General features: G+C 50.4%; 1 protein-coding gene and 2 pseudogenes across 1 annotated transcript; all 3 read right to left on the bottom strand.

Moving 5' to 3' along the window:
- Positions 1 to 7,184: 7,184 nt before the first annotated feature.
- LOC137361177 (zinc finger protein 271-like) lies at positions 7,185 to 9,101 on the bottom strand (annotated as a pseudogene).
- Positions 9,102 to 9,119: 18 nt separating this feature from the next.
- On the bottom strand, positions 9,120 to 9,850 carry LOC137361176 (zinc finger protein 239-like). The gene is made up of 3 exons (XM_068026103.1): positions 9,797 to 9,850; positions 9,461 to 9,609; positions 9,120 to 9,300 (listed from the first exon to the last, which is right to left on the bottom strand). Exons 1-3 carry the CDS (start codon positions 9,848 to 9,850, stop codon positions 9,120 to 9,122), a joined length of 384 nt encoding a protein of 127 aa, XP_067882204.1.
- A 728-nt stretch (positions 9,851 to 10,578) lies between these two features.
- On the bottom strand, positions 10,579 to 20,277 carry LOC137361175 (zinc finger protein 271-like; annotated as a pseudogene).
- Between the last annotated feature and the right edge of the window lie 513 nt (positions 20,278 to 20,790).

Here is a 20,790-nt window from a genome sequence, read left to right as displayed (position 1 = left end):
TCAATGTTGTATCTGCAGGAAGGATGACTGAGTGAATCTCTTGCCACACTCTGAGCAGGTGAATGGTCTCTCCACAGTGTGAACTCACTGATGTATCAGCAGGTAGGATGGCTTATTGCATCCCTTCCGACACTCTGAACAGTTGAACGGTCTCTCCCCAGTGATAACTCGCTGGTGTATCAGCTGGTAGGATGACTGAGTGAATCTCTGTCAACACTCAGAGCAGGTGAACATTCTCTCCCCAGTTTCAACTCACTGGTGAATCAGCAGGTAGGATGACAGATTGAATCTCTTCCGACAATCTGAGGAGGTGAACGGTCTCTCCCCAGTGTGAACTCACTGGTATATCAGCAGGTTGGATGACTGAGTGAATCACTTCCCACACTCTGAGCAGGTGAACGCTCTCTCCCAATTGTCAACTCACTGTTGTATCAGCAGGCAGGATGACTGAGTGAATCTCATCCAACACTCTGAGCAGGTGAATGATCTCTCCCCTGTGTGAACGGACCAGTGTATCAGCAGGTAGGATGACTGAGTGAATCCATTCCCACACTCTGAACAGGTGAACGGTCTCTCCCAAGTGTTAGCTCACTGGTGTATCAGCAGGCAGGATGACTGAGTGAATCTCATCCCACACTCTGAGCATCTGAAAGTTCTCTCCCCAGAGTGAAACCACTGGTGTATCAGAAGGTAGGATGACTGAGTGAATCTCTTCCCAAACTCTGAGCAGGTGAACGGTCTCTCCCCTGTGTGAACTCACTCGTTTATCGGCAGGTTGTATGACTCAGTGAATCCCTTCCCACACTCTGAACAGGTGAACGGTCTCTCCCCAGTGATAACTCACTGGTGTATCAGCTGGTAGGATGACTGAGTGAATCTCTGTCCACACTCAGAGCAGGTGAACGGTCTCTCCCCAGTGTCAACTCACTGGTGTATCAGCAGGTAGGATGACAGAGTGAATCTCTTCCCACACGCTGAGCAGGTGAATGGTCTCTCCCCAGTGTGAACTCACTGGTGTATTAGCAGGTTGGATGAATGAATGAATCTCATCCCACACTCTGAGCAGATGAACGGTCTCTCCCCAGTGTGAACTCACTGGTGGATCAGCAGGTAGGATGACTGAGTGAAGCCCTTCCCACACTCTGAACAGGTGAACGTTCTCTCCCCAGTGTTAACTCATTGGTGTATCAGCTGGTAGGATGACTGAGTGAATCTCTGTCCACACACTGATCAGGTGAACGGTCTGAACCCAGTGTGAACTCACTGGTGCATCAGAGGGTCGGATGAAAGAGTGAATCTCTTTCCCAAACTCTGAGCTGGAGAAAGGTCTCTCCCCAGTGTGAACTCACTAGTGTATCAGCTGTTTGGATGACTGAGTGAATCTCTTCCCACACTCTGAGCAGGTGAATGGTCTCTCCCCATTGTGAACTCACTGTTGTTTCAGCAGGTAGGATGTCTGAGTGAATCTCCTACCATACACTGAGCAGGTGACTGGTCTCTCCCCAGTGTGAACTCACTGGTGTATCAGCAGGAAGGATGACTGAGTGAACATCTTCCCGTAAACTGAGAAGGTGAACGGTCTCTCCCGAGTGAGAATTCACTGGTGTATCAGCAGGTAGGATGACTGAGTGAATCCCTTCCACACTCTGAAAAGGTGAACGGTCTCTCCCCAGTGTTAACTCAGTGGTGTATCAGCAGGTAGGATGACTAAGTGAATCTCTGTCCACACTCTGAGCAGGTGAAAAGTCTCTCCCCATTGTGAACTCACTGGTGTATCAGCAGGTAGAATGACTGAGTGAATCTCATCCATCACTCCGAGCAGGTGAACGGTCTCTCCCCTGTGTGAACTCACTGGTGTATCAGCAGGTAGGATGACTGAGTGAATCAAATCCCACCCTGTGAACAGGTGAACGGACTCTGCCAAGTGTGAACACACTGGTGTATCAGCAGACAGGATGACTGAGTGAATCTCATCCCACACTCTGAGCAGCTGACTGGTCTCTCGCCAGTGTGAACTCACTGGTGCATCAAAAGGTAGAATGACTGAGTGAATCTCTTCCGACACTCTGAGCAGATGAACCGTCTCTCCCCAGTGTGAACTCACTGATGTAGCAGCAGGCAGGATAACTGAGTGAATCTCAAAGAACAAAGAACAAAGATAATTACAGCACAGGAACAGGCCCTTCGGCCCTCCAAGCCTGCGCCGATCCAGATCCTCTCTCTAAACATGTCGCCTATTTTCTAAGGTTCTGTATCTCTTTTCTTCCTGCCCATTCATGTATCTGTCTAGATACATCTTAAAAGACTCCATCGTGCCCGCATCTACCACCTCCGCTGGCAATGCGTCCCAGGTGCCCACCACCCTCTGCGTAAAGAACCTTCCACGCATATCCCCCCTAAACTTTTCCCCTTTCACTTTGAACTCGTGTCCTCTAGTAATTGAAACCCCCACTCTGGGAAAAAGCCTCTTGCTATCCACCCTGTCTATACCTCTCATGATTTTGTACACCTCAATCAGGTCCCCCCTCAACCTCCGTCTTTCTAATGAAAATAATCCTAATCTGCTCAACCTCTCTTCATAGCTAGCGCCCTCCATACCAGGCAACATCCTGGTGAACCTCCTCTGCACCCTCTCCAAAGCATCCACATCCTTTTGATAATGTGGCGACCAGAACTGTACGCAGTATTCCAAATGTGGCCGAACCAAAGTCCTATACAACTGTAACATGACCTGCCAACTCTTGTACTCAATGCCCCGTCCGATGAAGGAAAGCATGCCGTATGCCTTCTTGACCACTCTATTTACCTGCGTTGCCACCTTCAGGGAACAGTGGACCTGAACACCCAAATCTCTCTGGACATCAATTTTCCCCAGGACTTTTCCATTTACTGTATCGTTCACTCTTGAATTGGATCTTCCAAAATGCATCACCTCGCATTTGCACTGATTGAACTCCATCTGCCATTTCTCTGCCCAACTCTCCAATCTATCTATATTCTGCTGTATTGTCTGACAGTCCATCTCATCCAACACTCTGAGCAGTTGAACGCTCTCTGCCCATTGTCAACTCAATGTTGTATCTGCAGGAAGGATGACTGAGTGAATCTCTTGCCACACTCTGAGCAGGTGAATGGTCTCTCCACAGTGTGAACTCACTGATGTATCAGCAGGTAGGATGGCTTATTGCATCCCTTCCGACACTCTGAACAGTTGAACGGTCTCTCCCCAGTGATAACTCGCTGGTGTATCAGCTGGTAGGATGACTGAGTGAATCTCTGTCAACACTCAGAGCAGGTGAACATTCTCTCCCCAGTTTCAACTCACTGGTGAATCAGCAGGTAGGATGACAGATTGAATCTCTTCCGACAATCTGAGGAGGTGAACGGTCTCTCCCCAGTGTGAACTCACTGGTATATCAGCAGGTTGGATGACTGAGTGAATCACTTCCCACACTCTGAGCAGGTGAACGCTCTCTCCCAATTGTCAACTCACTGTTGTATCAGCAGGCAGGATGACTGAGTGAATCTCATCCAACACTCTGAGCAGATGAATGGTCTCGCCCCCGTCTCAACTCACTGTTGTATCAGCAGGTCGGATGACTGAGTGATTCTCTTCCCTCACTGTGAGCATGTGAAAGGTCTCTCCCCTGTGTGAACTCACTGGTGTATCAGCAAGTAGGATGACTGAGTGAATCACTTCCCACACTCTGAACAGGTGAACGGTCTCTCCCCGGTGATAACGCACTGGTGTATCAGCTGGCAGGATGACTGAGTGAATCTTTGTCCACACTCAGAGCAGGTGAACTGTCTCCCCCAGTGTCAACTTACTGGCGTATCAGCAGGTAGGTTGACAGTGAATCTCTTTCCCACACTCTGAGCAGGTGAAAGGTCTCTCCCCTGTGTGATCTCACTGGTGTATCAGCAGGTAGGATGACTGAGTGAATCCCTTCCCACACTCTGAACAGGTGAACGGTCACTCCCAAGTGTGAACTCACTGGTGTATCAGCAGGCAGGATGACTGAGTGAATCTCTTCCCACACTCGGAGCAGCTGAAAGGTCTCTCCCCAGTGTGAACTCACTGGTTTCACAGAAGGTAGGATGACTGAGTGAATCTCTTCCGACACTCTGAGCAGGTGAATGGTCTCTCCCCATTGTGAACTCACTGGTGTATCAGCAGGTTGGATGACTGAGTGAATCTCTTCCCACACTCTGAGCCGGTGAATGGTCTCTCCCCTGTGTGATCTCACTGGTGTATCAGCAGGTTGGATGACTGAGTGAATCTCTTCCCAAACTCTGAACAGGTGAACGGTCTCCCCCCAGTGTCAACTCACTGGCGTATCAGCAGGTAGGATGACAGAGTGAATCACTTTCCCACACTCTGAGCAGGTGAATAGTCTCTCCCCGGTGTGAACTGACTGGTGCATCAGCAGGTAGGATGACTGAGTGAATCTCTTCCCACACTCTGAGCCGGTGAACGGTCTCTCCCCTGTGTGAACTCACTGGTGTATTAGCAGGTAGGATGACTGAGTGAATCCCTTCCCACACTCTGAACAGGTGAACGGTCTCTCTCAAGTGTGAACTCGCTGGTGTATCAGCAGGCAGGATGACTGAGTGAATCTCATCCCACACACTGAGCAGGTGAACGGTCTCTCCCCATTGTCAACTCACTGTTGCATCAGCAGGGAGGATGACTGAGCGACTCTCTTCCCACACTATGAGCACGTGAAAGGTCTCTCCCCAGTGAGAACTCACTGGTGTATCTGCAGGTAGGATGACTGAGTGAATCCGTTCCCACACTCTGAACAGGTGAACGGTCTCTCCCCAGTGATAACTCACTGGTGTATTAGCTGGTAGGATGACTGAGTGAATCTCTGTCCACACTCAGAGCAGGTGAAAGGTCTCTCCCCAGTGTCAACTCACTGTTGTATCAGCAGGTAGGATGACAGAGTGAATCTCCTTACCACACTCTGAGCAGGTGAAAGGTCTCACCCCAGTAATAACTCACTGGTGTATCAGCAGTTTGGATGACTGAGGGATTCTCTTCCCACACTCTGAGCAGGGGAATGGTCTCTCCCCAGTGTGAACTCACTGGTGCATCAGAGGGTAGGATGTCTGAGTGAATCTCTTTCCACACGCTGAGCAGGTGAATGGTCTCACCCCAGTATGAACCCACTGGTGTATCAGCAGGTAGGATGACTGAGTGAAGCTCTTCCCTCTCACTGAGCAGTGGAACGGTCTCTAACCAGTGTGAACTCACTGGTGTATCAGCAGGTAGGATGACTGAGTGAATCCTTTCGCACACTCTGATCAGGGGAATGGTCTCACCCCAGTGTGCACTCACTGGTGTTTCAGCAGGTAGGATGACTGAGTGAATCACTTCCCACTCTCTGAGCAGGTTAACCGTCTCTCCCTAGTGTGAACTCACTGGTGTCTCTGCAGGTAGGATGACTGAGTGAATCTCTTCCCACACTCTGAGCAGATGAATGGTCTCTCCCCAGTGTGAACTCACTGGTGTATCAGCAGGTAGGGTGACTGAGTGAATCCTTTCCCACAATCTGAGCAGGGGAATGGTTTCACCCCAGTGTGAACTCACTGGTGTATCAGCAGGTAGGATGACTGAGTGAATCCCTTCCACTCGCTGAAAAGGTGAACGGTCTCTCCCCAGTGAAAACTCACTGGTGTTTCATGTGGTAGGATGACTGAGTGAATCTATGTCCACTCTGAGCCGGTGAACGGTCTCTCCCCAGTGTGAACCCACTTGTGTATCAGAAGGTAGGATGACTGGGTGAAACTCTTCCGACACTCTGAGCAGGGGAATGGTCTCTCCCCAATGTGAACTCACTGTTGTATCAGCAGTTAGGTTGACTGAGTGAACCTCTTCCCGCACACTGAGCAGGTGAACGGTCTCTCCCCAGTGTGAATTCACTGTTGTATCAGCAGTTTGGATGACTGAGTGAATGTCATCCCACAATCTGAGCAGGTGAACGGTCTCTCCCCAGTGTGAACTCACTGGTGTATCAGCAGATAGGATGACTGAGTGATTCTCTTCCCGCACACTGAGCAGGTGAACGGTCTCTCCCCAGTGTGAATTCACTGTTGTATCAGCAGATAGGATGACTGAGTGATTCTCTTCCCACACTGTGAGCATGTGAAAGGTCTCTCCCCAGTGTGAACTCACTGGTGTATCAGCAGATAGGATGACTGAGTGATTCTCTTCCCACACTGTGAGCATGTGAAAGGTCTCTCCCCAGTGATAACGCACTGGTGTATCAGCTGGTAGGATGACTGAGTGAATCTCTGTCCACACTCAGAGCAGGTGAACTGTCTCCCCCCAGTGTCAACACACTGGCGTATCAGCAGGTAGGATGACAGAGTGAATCCCTTTCCCACACTCTGAGCAGCTGAAAGGTCTCTCCCCTGTGTGAACTCACTGGTGTATCAGAAGGTAGGACGACTGAGTGAATCCCTTCCCACACGCTGAACAGGTGAACGGTCACTCCCAAGTGTGAACTCATTGGTGTATCTGCAGGCAGGATGACTGAGTGAATCTAATCCCACAATATGAGCAGGTGAACGGTCTCTCCCCTGTGTGAACTGACTGGTGTATCAGCAGGTAGGATGACTGAGTGAATCTCTTGCCCACACTCTGAGCAGGTGAACGGTCTCTCCCCAGTGTGAACTCATTTGTGTATCAGCAGGCAGGATGACTGAGTGAATCTGTTCGCACACTCTGAGCAGGTGAATGGTCTCTCCCCTGTATGAACTCACTGGTGTATCAGCAGGTAGGATGACTGAGTGAATCTAATCCCACAATATGAGCAGGTGAACGGTCTCTCCCCTGTGTGAACTGACTGGTGTATCAGCAGGTAGGATGACTGAGAGAATCCCTTCCCACACTCTGAACAGGTGAACGGTCTCTCCCAAGTGTGAACTCACTGGTGCATCAGCAGGCAGGATGACTGAGTGAATCTCATCCCACACTCCGAGCAGCTGAAAGGTCTCTCCCCAGTGTGAACTCACTGGTGTATCAGAAGGTAGGATGACTGAGTGAATCTCTTCCGACACTCTGAGCAGGGGAATGTTCTCTCCCCAATGTGAACTCACTGTTGAATCAGCAGTTAGGATGACTGAGTGAACCTCTTCCCGCACACTGAGCAGGTGAACGGTCGCTCCCCAGTGTGAATTCACTGTTGTATCAGCAGTTTGGATGACTGAGTGAATCTCGTCCCACAATCTGAGCCGATGAACAGTCTCTCCCCAGTGTGAACCCACTTGTGTATCAGAAGGTAGGATGACTGGGTGAAACTCATCCGACACTCTGAGCAGGGGAATGGTCTCTCCCCAATGTGAACTCACTGTTGTATCAGCAGTTAGGTTGACTGAGTGAACCTGTTCCCGCACACTGAGCAGGTGAACGGTCGCTCCCCAGTGTGAATTCACTGTTGTATCAGCAGTTTGGATGACTGAGTGAATGTCATCCCACAATCTGAGCAGGTGAACGGTCTCTCCCCAGTGTGAACGCACTGGTGTATCAGCAGATAGGATGACTGAGTGATTCTCTTCCCACACTGTGAGCATGTGAAAGGTCTCTCCCCAGTGTGAACTCACTGGTGTATCAGCAGGTAGGATGACTGAGTGAATCACTTCCCACACTCTGAACAGGTGAACGGTCTCTCCCCAGTGATAACGCACTGGTGTATCAGCTGGTAGGATGACTGAGTGAATCTCTGTCCACACTCAGAGCAGGTGAACTGTCTCCCCCCAGTGTCAACACACTGGCGTATCAGCAGGTAGGATGACAGAGTGAATCCCTTTCCCACACTCTGAGCAGCTGAAAGGTCTCTCCCCTGTGTGAACTCACTGGTGTATCAGAAGGTAGGACGACTGAGTGAATCCCTTCCCACACGCTGAACAGGTGAACGGTCACTCCCAAGTGTGAACTCATTGGTGTATCTGCAGGCAGGATGACTGAGTGAATCTAATCCCACAATATGAGCAGGTGAACGGTCTCTCCCCTGTGTGAACTGACTGGTGTATCAGCAGGTAGGATGACTGAGTGAATCTCTTGCCCACACTCTGAGCAGGTGAACGGTCTCTCCCCAGTGTGAACTCATTTGTGTATCAGCAGGCAGGATGACTGAGTGAATCTGTTCGCACACTCTGAGCAGGTGAATGGTCTCTCCCCTGTATGAACTCACTGGTGTATCAGCAGGTAGGATGACTGAGTGAATCTAATCCCACAATATGAGCAGGTGAACGGTCTCTCCCCTGTGTGAACTGACTGGTGTATCAGCAGGTAGGATGACTGAGAGAATCCCTTCCCACACTCTGAACAGGTGAACGGTCTCTCCCAAGTGTGAACTCACTGGTGCATCAGCAGGCAGGATGACTGAGTGAATCTCATCCCACACTCCGAGCAGCTGAAAGGTCTCTCCCCAGTGTGAACTCACTGGTGTATCAGAAGGTAGGATGACTGAGTGAATCTCTTCCGACACTCTGAGCAGGGGAATGTTCTCTCCCCAATGTGAACTCACTGTTGAATCAGCAGTTAGGATGACTGAGTGAACCTCTTCCCGCACACTGAGCAGGTGAACAGTCGCTCCCCAGTGTGAATTCACTGTTGTATCAGCAGTTTGGATGACTGAGTGAATCTCATCCCACAATCTGAGCCGGTGAACGGTCTCTCCCCAGTGTGAACTCACTGGTGTATCAGCAGGTAGGATGACTGAGTGATTCTCTTCCCACACTGTGAGCATGTGAAAGGTCTCTCCCCAGTGTGAACTCACTGGTGTATCAGCAGGTAGGATGACTGAGTGAATCACTTCCCACACTCTGAACAGGTGAACGGTCTCTCCCCAGGGAGAACGCACTGGTGTATCAGCTGGTAGGATGACTGAGTGAATCTCTGTCCACACTCAGAGCAGGTGAACTGTCTCCCCCCAGTGTCAACACACTGGCGTATCAGCAGGTAGGATGACAGAGTGAATCTCTTTCCCACACTCTGAGCAGCTGAAAGGTCTCTCCCCTGTGTGAACTCACTGGTGTATCAGAAGGTAGGACGACTGAGTGAATCCCTTCCCACACGCTGAACAGGTGAACGGTCACTCCCAAGTGTGAACTCATTGGTGTATCTGCAGGCAGGATGACTGAGTGAATCTAATCCCACAATATGAGCAGGTGAACGGTCTCTCCCCTGTGTGAACTGACTGGTGTATCAGCAGGTAGGATGACTGAGTGAATCTCTTGCCCACACTCTGAGCAGGTGAACGGTCTCTTCCCGGAGTGAACACACAGGTGTATCTGCAGGTATGATGACTGAGTGAATCTCTGCCCACACTCTGAGCAGGTTAACGGTCTCTCCCCAGTGTGAACTCATTTGTGTATCAGCAGGCAGGATGACTGAGTGAATCTGTTCGCACACTCTGAGCAGGTGAATGGTCTCTCCCCTGTATGAACTCACTGGTGTATCAGCAGGTAGGATGACTGAGTGAATCTAATCCCACAATATGAGCAGGTGAACGGTCTCTCCCCTGTGTGAACTGACTGGTGTATCAGCAGGTAGGATGACTGAGTGAATCCCTTCCCACACTCAGAACAGGTGAACGATCTCTCCCAAGTGTGAACTCACTGGTGCATCAGCAGGCAGGATGACTGAGTGAATCTCATCCCACACTCCGAGCAGCTGAAAGGTCTCTCCCCAGTGTGAACTCACTGGTGTATCAGAAGGTAGGATGACTGAGTGAATCTCTTCCGACACTCTGAGCAGGGGAATGTTCTCTCCCCAATGTGAACTCACTGTTGAATCAGCAGTTAGGATGACTGAGTGAACCTCTTCCCGCACACTGAGCATTTGAACGGTCGCTCCCCAGTGTGAATTCACTGTTGTATCAGCAGTTTGGATGACTGAGTGAATCTCATCCCACAATCTGAGCCGGTGAACGGTCTCTCCCCAGTGTGAACTCACTGGTGTATCAGCAGGTAGGATGACTGAGTGATTCTCTTCCCACACTGTGAGCATGTGAAAGGTCTCTCCCCAGTGTGAACTCACTGGTGTATCAGCAGGTAGGATGACTGAGTGAATCACTTCCCACACTCTGAACAGGTGAACGGTCTCTCCCCAGTGATAACGCACTGGTGTATCAGCTGGTAGGATGACTGAGTGAATCTCTTTCCCACACTTGGAGCAGGTGAACTGTCTCCCCCCAGTGTCAACTCACTGGCGTATCAGCAGGTAGGATGACAGAGTGAATCTCTTTCCCACACTTGGAGCAGGTGAAAGGTCTCTCCCCTGTGTGAACTCACTGATGTATCGGCAGGTAGGATGACTGAGTGAATCCCTTCCCACACTCTGAACAGGTGAACGGTCACTCCCAAGTGTGAACTCACTGGTGCATCAGCAGGCAGGATGACTGAGTGAATCTGTTCCCACACTCTCAGCAGATGAATGGTCTCATCCCCATTGTGAACTCATTGTTGTTTCAGCAGGTATGATGACTGAGTGAATCTCCTACCAGACAATGAGCAGGTGAATGGTCTCTCCCCATTGTGAACTCACTGGTTTATCAGCAGGTAGGATGACTGAGTAAATCCTTTCCCACACTCTGAGCAGGGGAATGGTCTCTCCCCAATGTGAACTCACTGTTGTATCAGCAGTTTGGATGACTGAGTGAACCTCTTCCCGCACACTGAGCAGGTGAACGGTCTCTCCTCAGTGTGAATTCACTGTTGTATCAGCAGTTTGGATGACTGAGTGAATCTCATCCCACAGTCTGAGCAGGTGAACGGTCTCTCCCCAGTGTGAACTCACTGGCGTATCAGCAGGTCGGATGACTGAGTGAATCTCTGTCCAGACTCAGAGCAGGTAAACTGTCTCCCCCCAGTGTCAACACACTGGCGTATCAGCAGGTAGGATGACAGAGTGAATCTCTTTCCTACACTCTGAGCAGGTGAAAGGTCTCTCCCCTGTGTGAACTCACTGGTGTATCAGCAGGTAGGATGACTGAGTGAATCCCTTCCCACACTCTGAACAGGTGAACGGTCTCTCCCAAGTGTGAACTCACTGGTGTATCAGCAGGCAGGATGACTGAGTGAATCTCTTCCCACACTCTGAGCAGCTGAAAGGTCTCTCCCCAGTGTGAACTCACTGGTGTATCAGAAGGTAGGATGACTGAGTGAATCTCTTCCCACACTCTGAGCAGGGGAATGGTCTCCCCCCAGTGTGAACTCACTGTTGTATCAGCAGTTAGGATGACTGAGTGAATCTCTTCCCACGCTCTGAGCAGCTGAAAGGTCTCTCCCCAGTGTGAACTCACTGGTGTATCAGAAGGTAGGATGACTGAGTGAATCTCTTCCCACACTCTGAGCAGGGGAATGATCTCCCCCCAGTGTTAACTCACTGTTGTATCAGCAGTTAGGATGACTGACTGAACCTCTTCCCGCACTCTGAGCAGGTGAACGGTCTCTCCCCAGTGTGAATTCACTGTTGTATCAGCAGTTTGGATGACTGAGTGAATCTCATCCCACAGTCTGAGCAGGTGAACGGTCTCTCCCCAGTGTCAACTCGCTGGTGTATCAGCAGGTCTGATGACTGAGTGATTCTCTTCCCACACTATGAGCAGGTGAAAGGTCTCTCCCCAGTGAGAACTCACTGGTGTATCTGCAGGTGGGATGACTGAGTGAATCCGTTCCCACACGCTGAACAGGTGAAAGGTCTCTCCCCAGTGTCAACTCACTGGTGTATCAGCAGGTAGGATGACAGAGTGAATCTCCTTCCCACACTCTGAGCAGGTGAAATGTCTCACCCCAGTGATAACTCACTGGTGTATCAGCAGTTTGGATGACTGAAGGATTCTCTTCCCACACTCTGAGCAGGGGAATGGTCTCTCCCCAGTGTGAACTCACTGGTGCATCAGAGGGTAGGATGACTGAGTGAATCTCTTTCCACACGCTGAGCAGGTGAATGGTCTCTCCCCAGTATGAACTCACTGGTGTATCAGCAGGTAGGATGACTGAGTGAATCACTTACCACTCTCTGAGCAGGTTAACCGTCTCTCCCGAGTGTGAACTCACTGGTGTCTCAGCAGGTAGGATGACTGAGTGAATCTCTTTCCAACCTCTGAGCAGATGAATGGTCTCTGCCCAGTGTGAACTCACTGGTGTATCAGCAGGTAGGGTGACTGAGTGAATCCTTTCCCACACTCTGAGCAGGGGAATGGTCTCACCCCAGTGTGCACTCACTGGTGTATCAGCAGGTAGGATGACTGAGTGAATCATTTCACACACTCTGAGCAGGTTAACCGTCTCTCCCTAGTGTGAACTCACTGGTGTATCAGCAGGTGGGATAACTGAGTGAATCCCTTCCACACTCTGAAATGGTGAACGGTCTCTCCCCAGTGATAACTCACTGGTGTTTCATGTGGGAGTATGACGGAGTGAATCTCTGTCCACTCTCAGAGCAGGTGAACGGTCTGCCCCCCAGTGTCAACTCACTGGCGTATCAGCAGGTAGGATGACTGAGTGAATCTCTTTCCCACACTCTGAGCAGGTGAAAGGTCTCTCCCCTGTGTGAACTCACTGGTGTATCAGCAGGGAGGATGACTGAGTGAATCTCATCGCACACTCTGAGCAGCTGAAAGGTCTCTCCCCGGTGTGAACTCACTGGTGTATCAGATGGTAGGATGACTGAGGGAAACTCTTCCGACACTCTGAGGAGGTGAACGGTCACTCCCCAGTGTGAACTCACTGGTGTATCAGCAGATTGGATGACTGAGTGAATCACTTTCCCACACAGTGATCAGATGAACGGTCCATCCCCAGTGTTAACTCACTGGTGCATCAGCAGGTCGGATGTCGGAGTGAATCTCTTTCCCACACTCTGAGCAGGAGAATGGTCTCTCCCCAGTGTGAACTCACTGGTGTATCAGAATTTTGGATGACTGAGTGAATCTCTTCCCACACTCTGAGCAGTTGAGTGGTCTGTCCCCAGTCTCAACTCACTGTTGTATCAGCAGGAAGGATGGCTGAGTGAATCTCTTCCCACACTCTGAGCAGGGGAAAGGTCTCTCCCCAGTGTGAACTCACTGGTGCATCAGAGGGTAGAGTGACTGAGTGAATCTCTTTCCACACGCTGAGCAGGTGAATGGTCTCTCCCCAGTATGAACACACTGGTGTATCGGCAGGTAGGATGACTGAGTGAAGCTCTTCCCGCACACTGAGCACTTTAACGGTCTCTACCCAGTGTGAACTCACTGGTGTATCAGCAGGTTGGATGACTGAGTGAACCACGTCCCACTCTCTGATCAGGTTAACCGTGTATCCCAAGTGTGAACTCACTGGTGTATCAGAAGGTAGGATGAATGAGTGAATCTCTTTCCAAAATCTGAGCAGATGAATGGTCTCTCCACAGTGTGAACTCACTGGTGTATCAGCAGCTAGGGTGACTGAGTGAATCCTTTCCCACACTCTGAGAAGGGGAATGGTCTCACCCCAGTGTGCACTCACTGGAGTGTCAGCAGGTAGGATGACTGAGTGAATCATTTCCCACACTCAGAGCAGGTTTACCGTCTCTCCCTAGTGTGACCTCACTGGTGTATCAGCATGTGGGATGACTGAGTGAATCCCTTCCACACTCTGAAAAGGTGAACGGTCTCTCCCCAGTGATAACTCACTGGTGTATCAGCAGGTAGGATGACAGAGTGAATCTCTTTCCCACACTCTGAGCAGGTGAAAGGTCTCTCCCCTGTGTGAACTCACTGGTGCATCTGCAGGTAGGATGACTGAGTGAATCTCTGTCCACACTAAGAGCAGGTGAACGGTCTCCCCCCAGTGTCAACTCACTGGCGTATCTGCAGGTAGGATGACAGAGTGAATCTCTTTCCCAATTTCAGAGCAGGTGAACTGTCTCCCCCCAGTGTCAACTCACTGGCGTATCAGCAGGTAGGATGACTGAGTGAATCCCTTCCCACACTCTGAGCGTGTGAGTGGTCTCTCCCCAGTGTGAACTCACTGGTGTATCAGAAGGTAGGATGACTGAGTGAATCTCTTCCGACACTCTGAGGAGGAGAACGGTCTCTCCCCAGTGTGAACTCACTGGTGTATCAGCAGGTTGGATGACTGAGTGAATCTCTGTCCACACTAAGAGCAGGTGAACGGTCTCCCCCCAGTGTCAAATCACTGGTGTATCTGCAGGTAGGATGACTGAGTGAATCTCTTTCCCACACTCTGAGCAGGTGAAAGGTCTCTCCCCTGTGTCAACTCACTGGTGCATCAGCTGGTAGGATGACTGAGTGCATCTCTTCCCACACTCTGAGCCGGTGAACGGTCTCTCCCCTGTGTGAACTCACTGGTGTATCAGCATGTAGGATGGCAGAGTGAATCCCTTCCCACACTCTGAACAGGTGAACGGTCTCTCTCAAGTGTGAACTCGCTGGTGTATCAGCAGGCAGGATGACTGAGTGTACCTCTTCCTGCACACTGAGCAGGTGAACGGTCTCTCCCCAGTGTGAATTCACTGTTGTATCAGCAGTTTGGATGACTGAGTGATTCTCTTCCCACACTATGAGCAGGTGAAAGGTCTCTCCCCAAAGTGAACTCACTGGTGTATCAGCAGGTCGGATGACTGTGTGAATCCGTTCCCACACTCTGAACAGGTGAACGGTCTCTCTCAAGTGTGAACTCGCTGGTGTATCAGCAGGCAGGGTGACTGAGTGAATCTCATCCCAGACTCTGAGCAGGTGAACGGTCTCTCCCCATTGTCAACTCACTGTTGTATCAGCAGGTAGGACGACTGAGTGAATCTGTTCCCACACTCTGAGCAGATGAATGGTCTAATCCCCATTGTGAACTCATTGTTGTTTCAGCAGGTATGATGACTGGGTGAATCTCCTACCAGACACTGAGCAGGTGAATGGTCTCTCCCCATTGTGAACTCACTGGTGTATCAGCAGGTAGAATGACTGAGTAAATCCTTTCCCACACTCTGAGCAGTGGAATGGTCTCCCCCCACTGATAACTCACTGGTGCATCAGCTGGTCGGATGACTGAGTGAATCTCTGTCCACACTCAGAGCAGGTGAAAGGTCTCTCCCCAGTGTCAACTCACTGGTGTATCAGCAGGTAGGATGACAGAGTGAATCTCTTTCCCACACTCTGATCAGGTGAAAGGTCTCTCCCCAGTGATAACAGACTGGTGTATCAGCAGTATGGATGACTGAGGGATTCTCTTCCCACACTCTGAGCAGGGGAATGTTCTCTCCCCAGAGTGAACTCACTGGTGCATCAGAGGGTAGGATGACTGAGTGAATCTCTTTCCACACGCTGAGCAGGTGAATGGTCTCTCCCCAGTATGAAGTCAATGTGTATCAGCAGGTTGCATGACTGAGTGAAGCTCTTCCCGCTCACTGAGCATTTGAACGGTCTCTACCCAGTGTGAACTCACTGGTGTATCAGCTGGTAGGATGACTGAGTGAATCCTTTCGCACACGCTGAGCAGGTTAATGGTCTCACCCCAGTGTGCACTCACTGGTGTATCAGCAGGTAGGATGACTGAGTGAATCACTTCCCACTCTCTGAGCAAGTTAACCGTCTCTCCCTAGTGTGAACTCACTGGTGTCTCAGCAGGTAGGATGACTGAGTGAATGTCTTTCCAAACTCTGAGCAGATGAATGGTCTCTCCCCAGTGTGAACTCAATGGTGTATCAGCAGGTAGGATAACTGGGTGAATCCTTTCCAACACTCTGAGAAGGTTAAACGTCTCTCCCTAGTGTGAACTCACTGGTGTATCAGCAGGTGGGATGACTGAGTGAATCTCTGTGCACACTCAGAGCAGGTGAACGGTCCGCCCCCCACTGTCAACTCACCGGCGTATCAGCAGGTAGGATGACAGAGTGAATCTCTTTCCCACACTATGAGCAGGTGAACGGTCTCTCCCCTGTGTGAACTCACTGGTGTATCAGCTGGTAGGATGACTGTGTGAATCCCTTCCCACACTCTGAACAGGTGAACGGTCTCTCCCAAGTGTGAACTCACTGGTGCATCAGCAGGCAGGATGACTGAATGAATCTCATCCCACACTCTGAGCAGCTGAAAGGACTCACCCCAGTGTGAACTCACTGGTGTATCAGAAGGTAGGATGACTGAGTGAATCTCTTCCACACTCTGAGGAGGTGAACGGTCTCTCCCCAGTGTGAACTCACTGGTGTATCAGCAGGTAGGATGACTGAGTGAATCCTTTCGCACACTCTGAGCAGGGGAATGGTCTCACCCCAGTGTGCACTCACTGGTGCATCAGCAGGTTGGATGACTGAGTGAATCAATTCCCACTCTCTGAGCAGGTTAACCATCTCGCCCTAGTGTGAACTCACTGGTGTATCAGCAGGTAGGATGACTGCATGAATCTCTTTCCAAACTCTGAGCAGATGAATGGTCTCTCCCCAGTGTGAACTCACTGGTGTATCAGAAGGTAGGGTGACTGAGTGAATCATTTCCCACACTCAGAGCAGGTTAACTGTCTCTCGATAGTGTGAACTCACTTTTGTATCAGCAGGTGGGATGACTGAGTGAATCCCTTCCACACTCTGAACAGGTGAACGGTCTCTCCCTAGTGTGAACTCACTGGTGTATCAGCAGGTAGGATGACTGACTGAATCTCTTTCCAAACTCTGAGCAGATGAATGGTCACCACCCTGTGTGAACTCACTGGTGTATCAGCAGGTAGGATGACTGAGTGAATCCTTTCGCAAACTCTGAGCAGAGGAATGGACTCACCCCAGTTATAACTCACTGGTGTATCAGCTGGAAGGATGACTGAGTGAATCCCTTCCCACACTCTGAACAGGGGAACGGTCTCTCCCAACTGTGAACTCACTGGTGTATCAGCAGGCAGGATGACTGAGTGAATCTCATCCCACACTCCGAGCAGCTGAAAGGTCTCTCCCCAGTGTGAACTCAATGGTGTATCAGCAGGTAGGATGACTGGGTGAATCCTTTCCAACACTCTGAGAAGGTTAAACGTCTCTCCCTAGTGTGAACTCACTGGTGTATCAGCAGGCAGGATGACTGAGTGAATCTCATCCCACACTCCGAGCAGCTGAAAGGTCTCTCCCCAGTGTGAACTCAATGGTGCATCAGCAGGTAGGATGACAGAGTGAATACTCTCCCACACTCTGAGCAGGTTACCCGTCTCTCCCCAGTGTGAACTCGCTGGTTTATCAGCAGGTAGGATGAATGAGTGAATCTCTTCCCAGACTCTGAGCAGATGATCAGTCTCTCCCCAGTATTGACTTACTGCTGTATCAGCAGGTAGGATGAGTGAGTGAATCTCTTTCCACACTATGAGCAGGTAAACGGTCTCTCCTCAGTGTTAACTCACCGGTGTATCAGCAGTTAGGATGTCTGAGTGAATCTCTTTCCACACACTGAGCAGGTGAACGTTCTCTCCAAAGTGTGAACTCACTGGTGTCTCAGTAGTTAGGTTGACTGAGTGAATCTCTTCCCACACTCAGAGCACGTGAAAGGTCTCTCCCCAGTGTTAACTCACTGGTGTATCAGTAGTTAGGATGACTGAGTGAATCTCTTTCCACACACTGAGCAGTTGAACGTTCTCTCCCCAGTGTTAACTCACTGGTATATGAGTAGGTAGGATGACTGAGTGAATGTCTTCCCACACTCTGAGCAGGCGAACGTTCTCTACCCAGTGTGAACTCACTGGTGTATCAGCAGCTAGGATGACTGAGTGAATCTCTTCCAACGCTCGGAGCAGGTGAACGGTCTCTCCCCAGTGTGATCTCTCTGGTGCATCAGCAGGTAGGATGACTGAGTGAATCTCTTCCAACACTCTGAGAAGGTGAACGGTCTCTACCCAGTGTGAACTCACTGGTGTGTCAGCAGGTAGGATGACTGAGTGAATATATTTCCACACACTGAGCAGGTGAACATGCTCACCCCACGGTAACTCACTGGTGTATCAGCCGGTAGGATAACTGAATGAATCTCTTCCCACACTCTGAGCAGGTGAACGGTCTCTCCCCAGTGATAACTCACTGGTGTATCAGCTGGTAGGATGACAGAGTGAATCTCTTACCCACACTCTGAGCAAGTCAATGGTCTCTCCCCAGTGTGAAATCACTGGTGTATCAGCAGGTCGGATGACTGAGTGAATCAATTCCCATACTCTGAGCAGGTGATCGGTCTCTCCCCAGTGTTAACTCACTGGTGTGTCAGCAGGTAGGATGACTGAGTGAATCCTTCCCACACTCTGAGCAGGGGAATGGTCTCTCCCCAGTGTGAACTCACTGGTGTATCAGCAGGTAGAATGACAGAGTGAAACTTTCCCACACTTTGAGCAGGTTAACCGTCTCTCCCCAGTGTGAACTCACTAGTGTATCAGCAAGTAGGATGACTGAGTGAATCACTTCCCACACTCTGAGCAGGTGAATGCTCTCTCCCCACTGTGAACTCATGGGTGTATCAGCAGGTCGGAAGACTGAGTGAATCTCTTCCCACACTCTGAGCAGGTGAACGGTCACTCCCCAGTGAGAACTCACTGGTGTATCAGCAGGTAGGATGACTGAGTGAATCTCTTCCCATACTCTGAGCAGGTGAACGGTCTCTACCCTGTGTGAACTCACTAGTGTATCGGCAGGTAGGATGACTGAGTGTATCTCCTCCCACACTATGAGCAGGTGAACGGTGTCTCCCCAGTGTGAACTCACTGGTGTGTCAGCAGGTAGGATGACTGAGTGAATCCCTTCCCACTCTCTGAACAGGTGAACGGTCTCTCCCCAGTGATAACTCACTGGTGTATCAGCAGGTAGGATGACTGAGTGAATCCTGTCAACACTGTGAGCAGGTGAACGGTCTCTCCCCAGTGTGAACTCACTGGTGTATCAGCAGGTAGGATGACAAATTGAATCTCTTTCCCACACTATGAGCAGGTGAACGGTCTCTCCCCAGTGTGAACTCACTGGTGTGTCAGCAGGTAGGATGACTGAGTGAATCCCTTCCCACTCTCTGAACAGGTGAACGGTCTCTCCCTAGTGATAACTCACTGGTGTATCAGCAGGTAGGATGACTGAGTGAATCCTGTCAACACTGTGAGCAGGTGAACGGTCTCTCCCCAGTGTGAACTCACTGGTGTATCAGCAGGTAGGATGACAGAGTGAATCTCTTTCCCACACCCTGAGCAGGTGAAAGGTCTCTCCCCAGTGTCAACTCACTGGTGTATCAGCACTTTGGATGACTGAGTGAATCTCTTCCCACACTCTGAGCAGTTGAATGGTCTCTCCCCAGTCTCAACTCACTGTTGTATCAAGAGGTAGTATGGCTGAGTGAATCTCTTTCCACACTCTGAGCAGGTGAATGGTCTCTCCCCAGTATGAACTCACTGGTGTATCCGCAGGTAGGATGACCGAGTGAACCTTTCCCACACTCTGAGCAGGTTAACCGTCTCTCCCCAGTGTGAACTCACTGGAGTATCAGCAAGTAGGATGACTGAGTGAATCTCTTTCCCACACTCTGAGCAGGTGAACGATCTCTCCCCAGTGTTAACTCACTGGTGTATCAGCAGGTCGGATGACTGAGTGAATCACTTTCCACACTCTGAGCAGGGGAACGGTCTCTCCCAAGTGCAAACTCACTGGTGTATCAGCAGGTAGGATGACTGCGTGAATCTCTTTCCACACTCTGAGCAGATGAACGGTCTCTCCCCCGTGTTAACTTACCTCTGTATCAGAAGGTAGGATGACTGAGTGAATCGCTTTCCACACTCTGAGCATGTGAACGTTCTCTCCCCTGTTTTAACTCAATGGTGTATCAGCAGGTAGGATGACAGAGTGAATCTCTTTCCCACACTATGAGCAGGTGAACGGTCTCTCCCCAGTGATAACTCACTGGTGTATCATCTGGGAGGATGACAGAGTGAATCTCTTTCCCACACCCTGAGCAGGTGAAAGGTCTCTCCCCAGTGTCAACTCACTGGTGTATCAGCAGTTTGGATGACTGAGTGAATCTCTTTCCACAGTCTGAGCAGGGGAACGGTCTCTCCCAAGTGTGAACTCACTGGTGTATCAACTGGTAGGAAAACTGAGTGAATCTCTTTCCACACTCTGAGCAGATGAACGGTCTCTCCCCAGTGCGATCTCACTGGTGTATCAGCATTTAGGATGACTGAGTGAATCTCTTTCCACTCACTGAGCAGGTGAACGGTTTCTCCCCAGTGTTTACGTACCTCTGTATCAGAATGTAGGATGACTGAGTGAATCGCTTTCCACACTCTGAGCATGTCAACGGTCTCTACCCAGTGTCAACTCACTGGTGTATCAGCAGTTAGGATGACTGAGTGAATCTCTTCCCACAGTCTGAGCAGGTGAACGGTCTCTCCCCAGTGTTAACTCACTGGTGTATCAGCAGGTCGGATGACTGAGTGAATCCTATCCCACACTATGAGCCGAGGAATGGTCGCTCCCCTGTTTTAACTCAGTGGTGTATCAGCAGGTAGGATGACTGAGTGAACCACTTTCCACACACTGAGCAGGTGAACGGTCTCTCCCCAGTGTGAACTCACTGGTGTATCAGCAGGTAGGATGACTGAGTGAATCTCTTCCCACACACTGAGCAGGTGAACGGTGTCTGCCCAGTGTGAACTCCCTGTGTCTCAGCAGGTACGATGACTGATTGAATCTCTTTCCACACTCTGAGCAGGTGAATGGTCTCTCCCCAGTGTGAACTCACTGGAGAATCAGCAGGTAGAGTGACTGAGTGAACCTCTTCACGCACACTGAGCAGGTGAACGGTC

Source organism: Heterodontus francisci, unplaced genomic scaffold, assembly GCF_036365525.1.
Source record: "Heterodontus francisci isolate sHetFra1 unplaced genomic scaffold, sHetFra1.hap1 HAP1_SCAFFOLD_374, whole genome shotgun sequence".
NCBI lineage: Eukaryota > Metazoa > Chordata > Chondrichthyes > Heterodontiformes > Heterodontidae > Heterodontus > Heterodontus francisci.
Note: the sequence above shows the minus strand (reverse complement) of the source record. Positions and strands in the feature narration are given on the sequence as shown.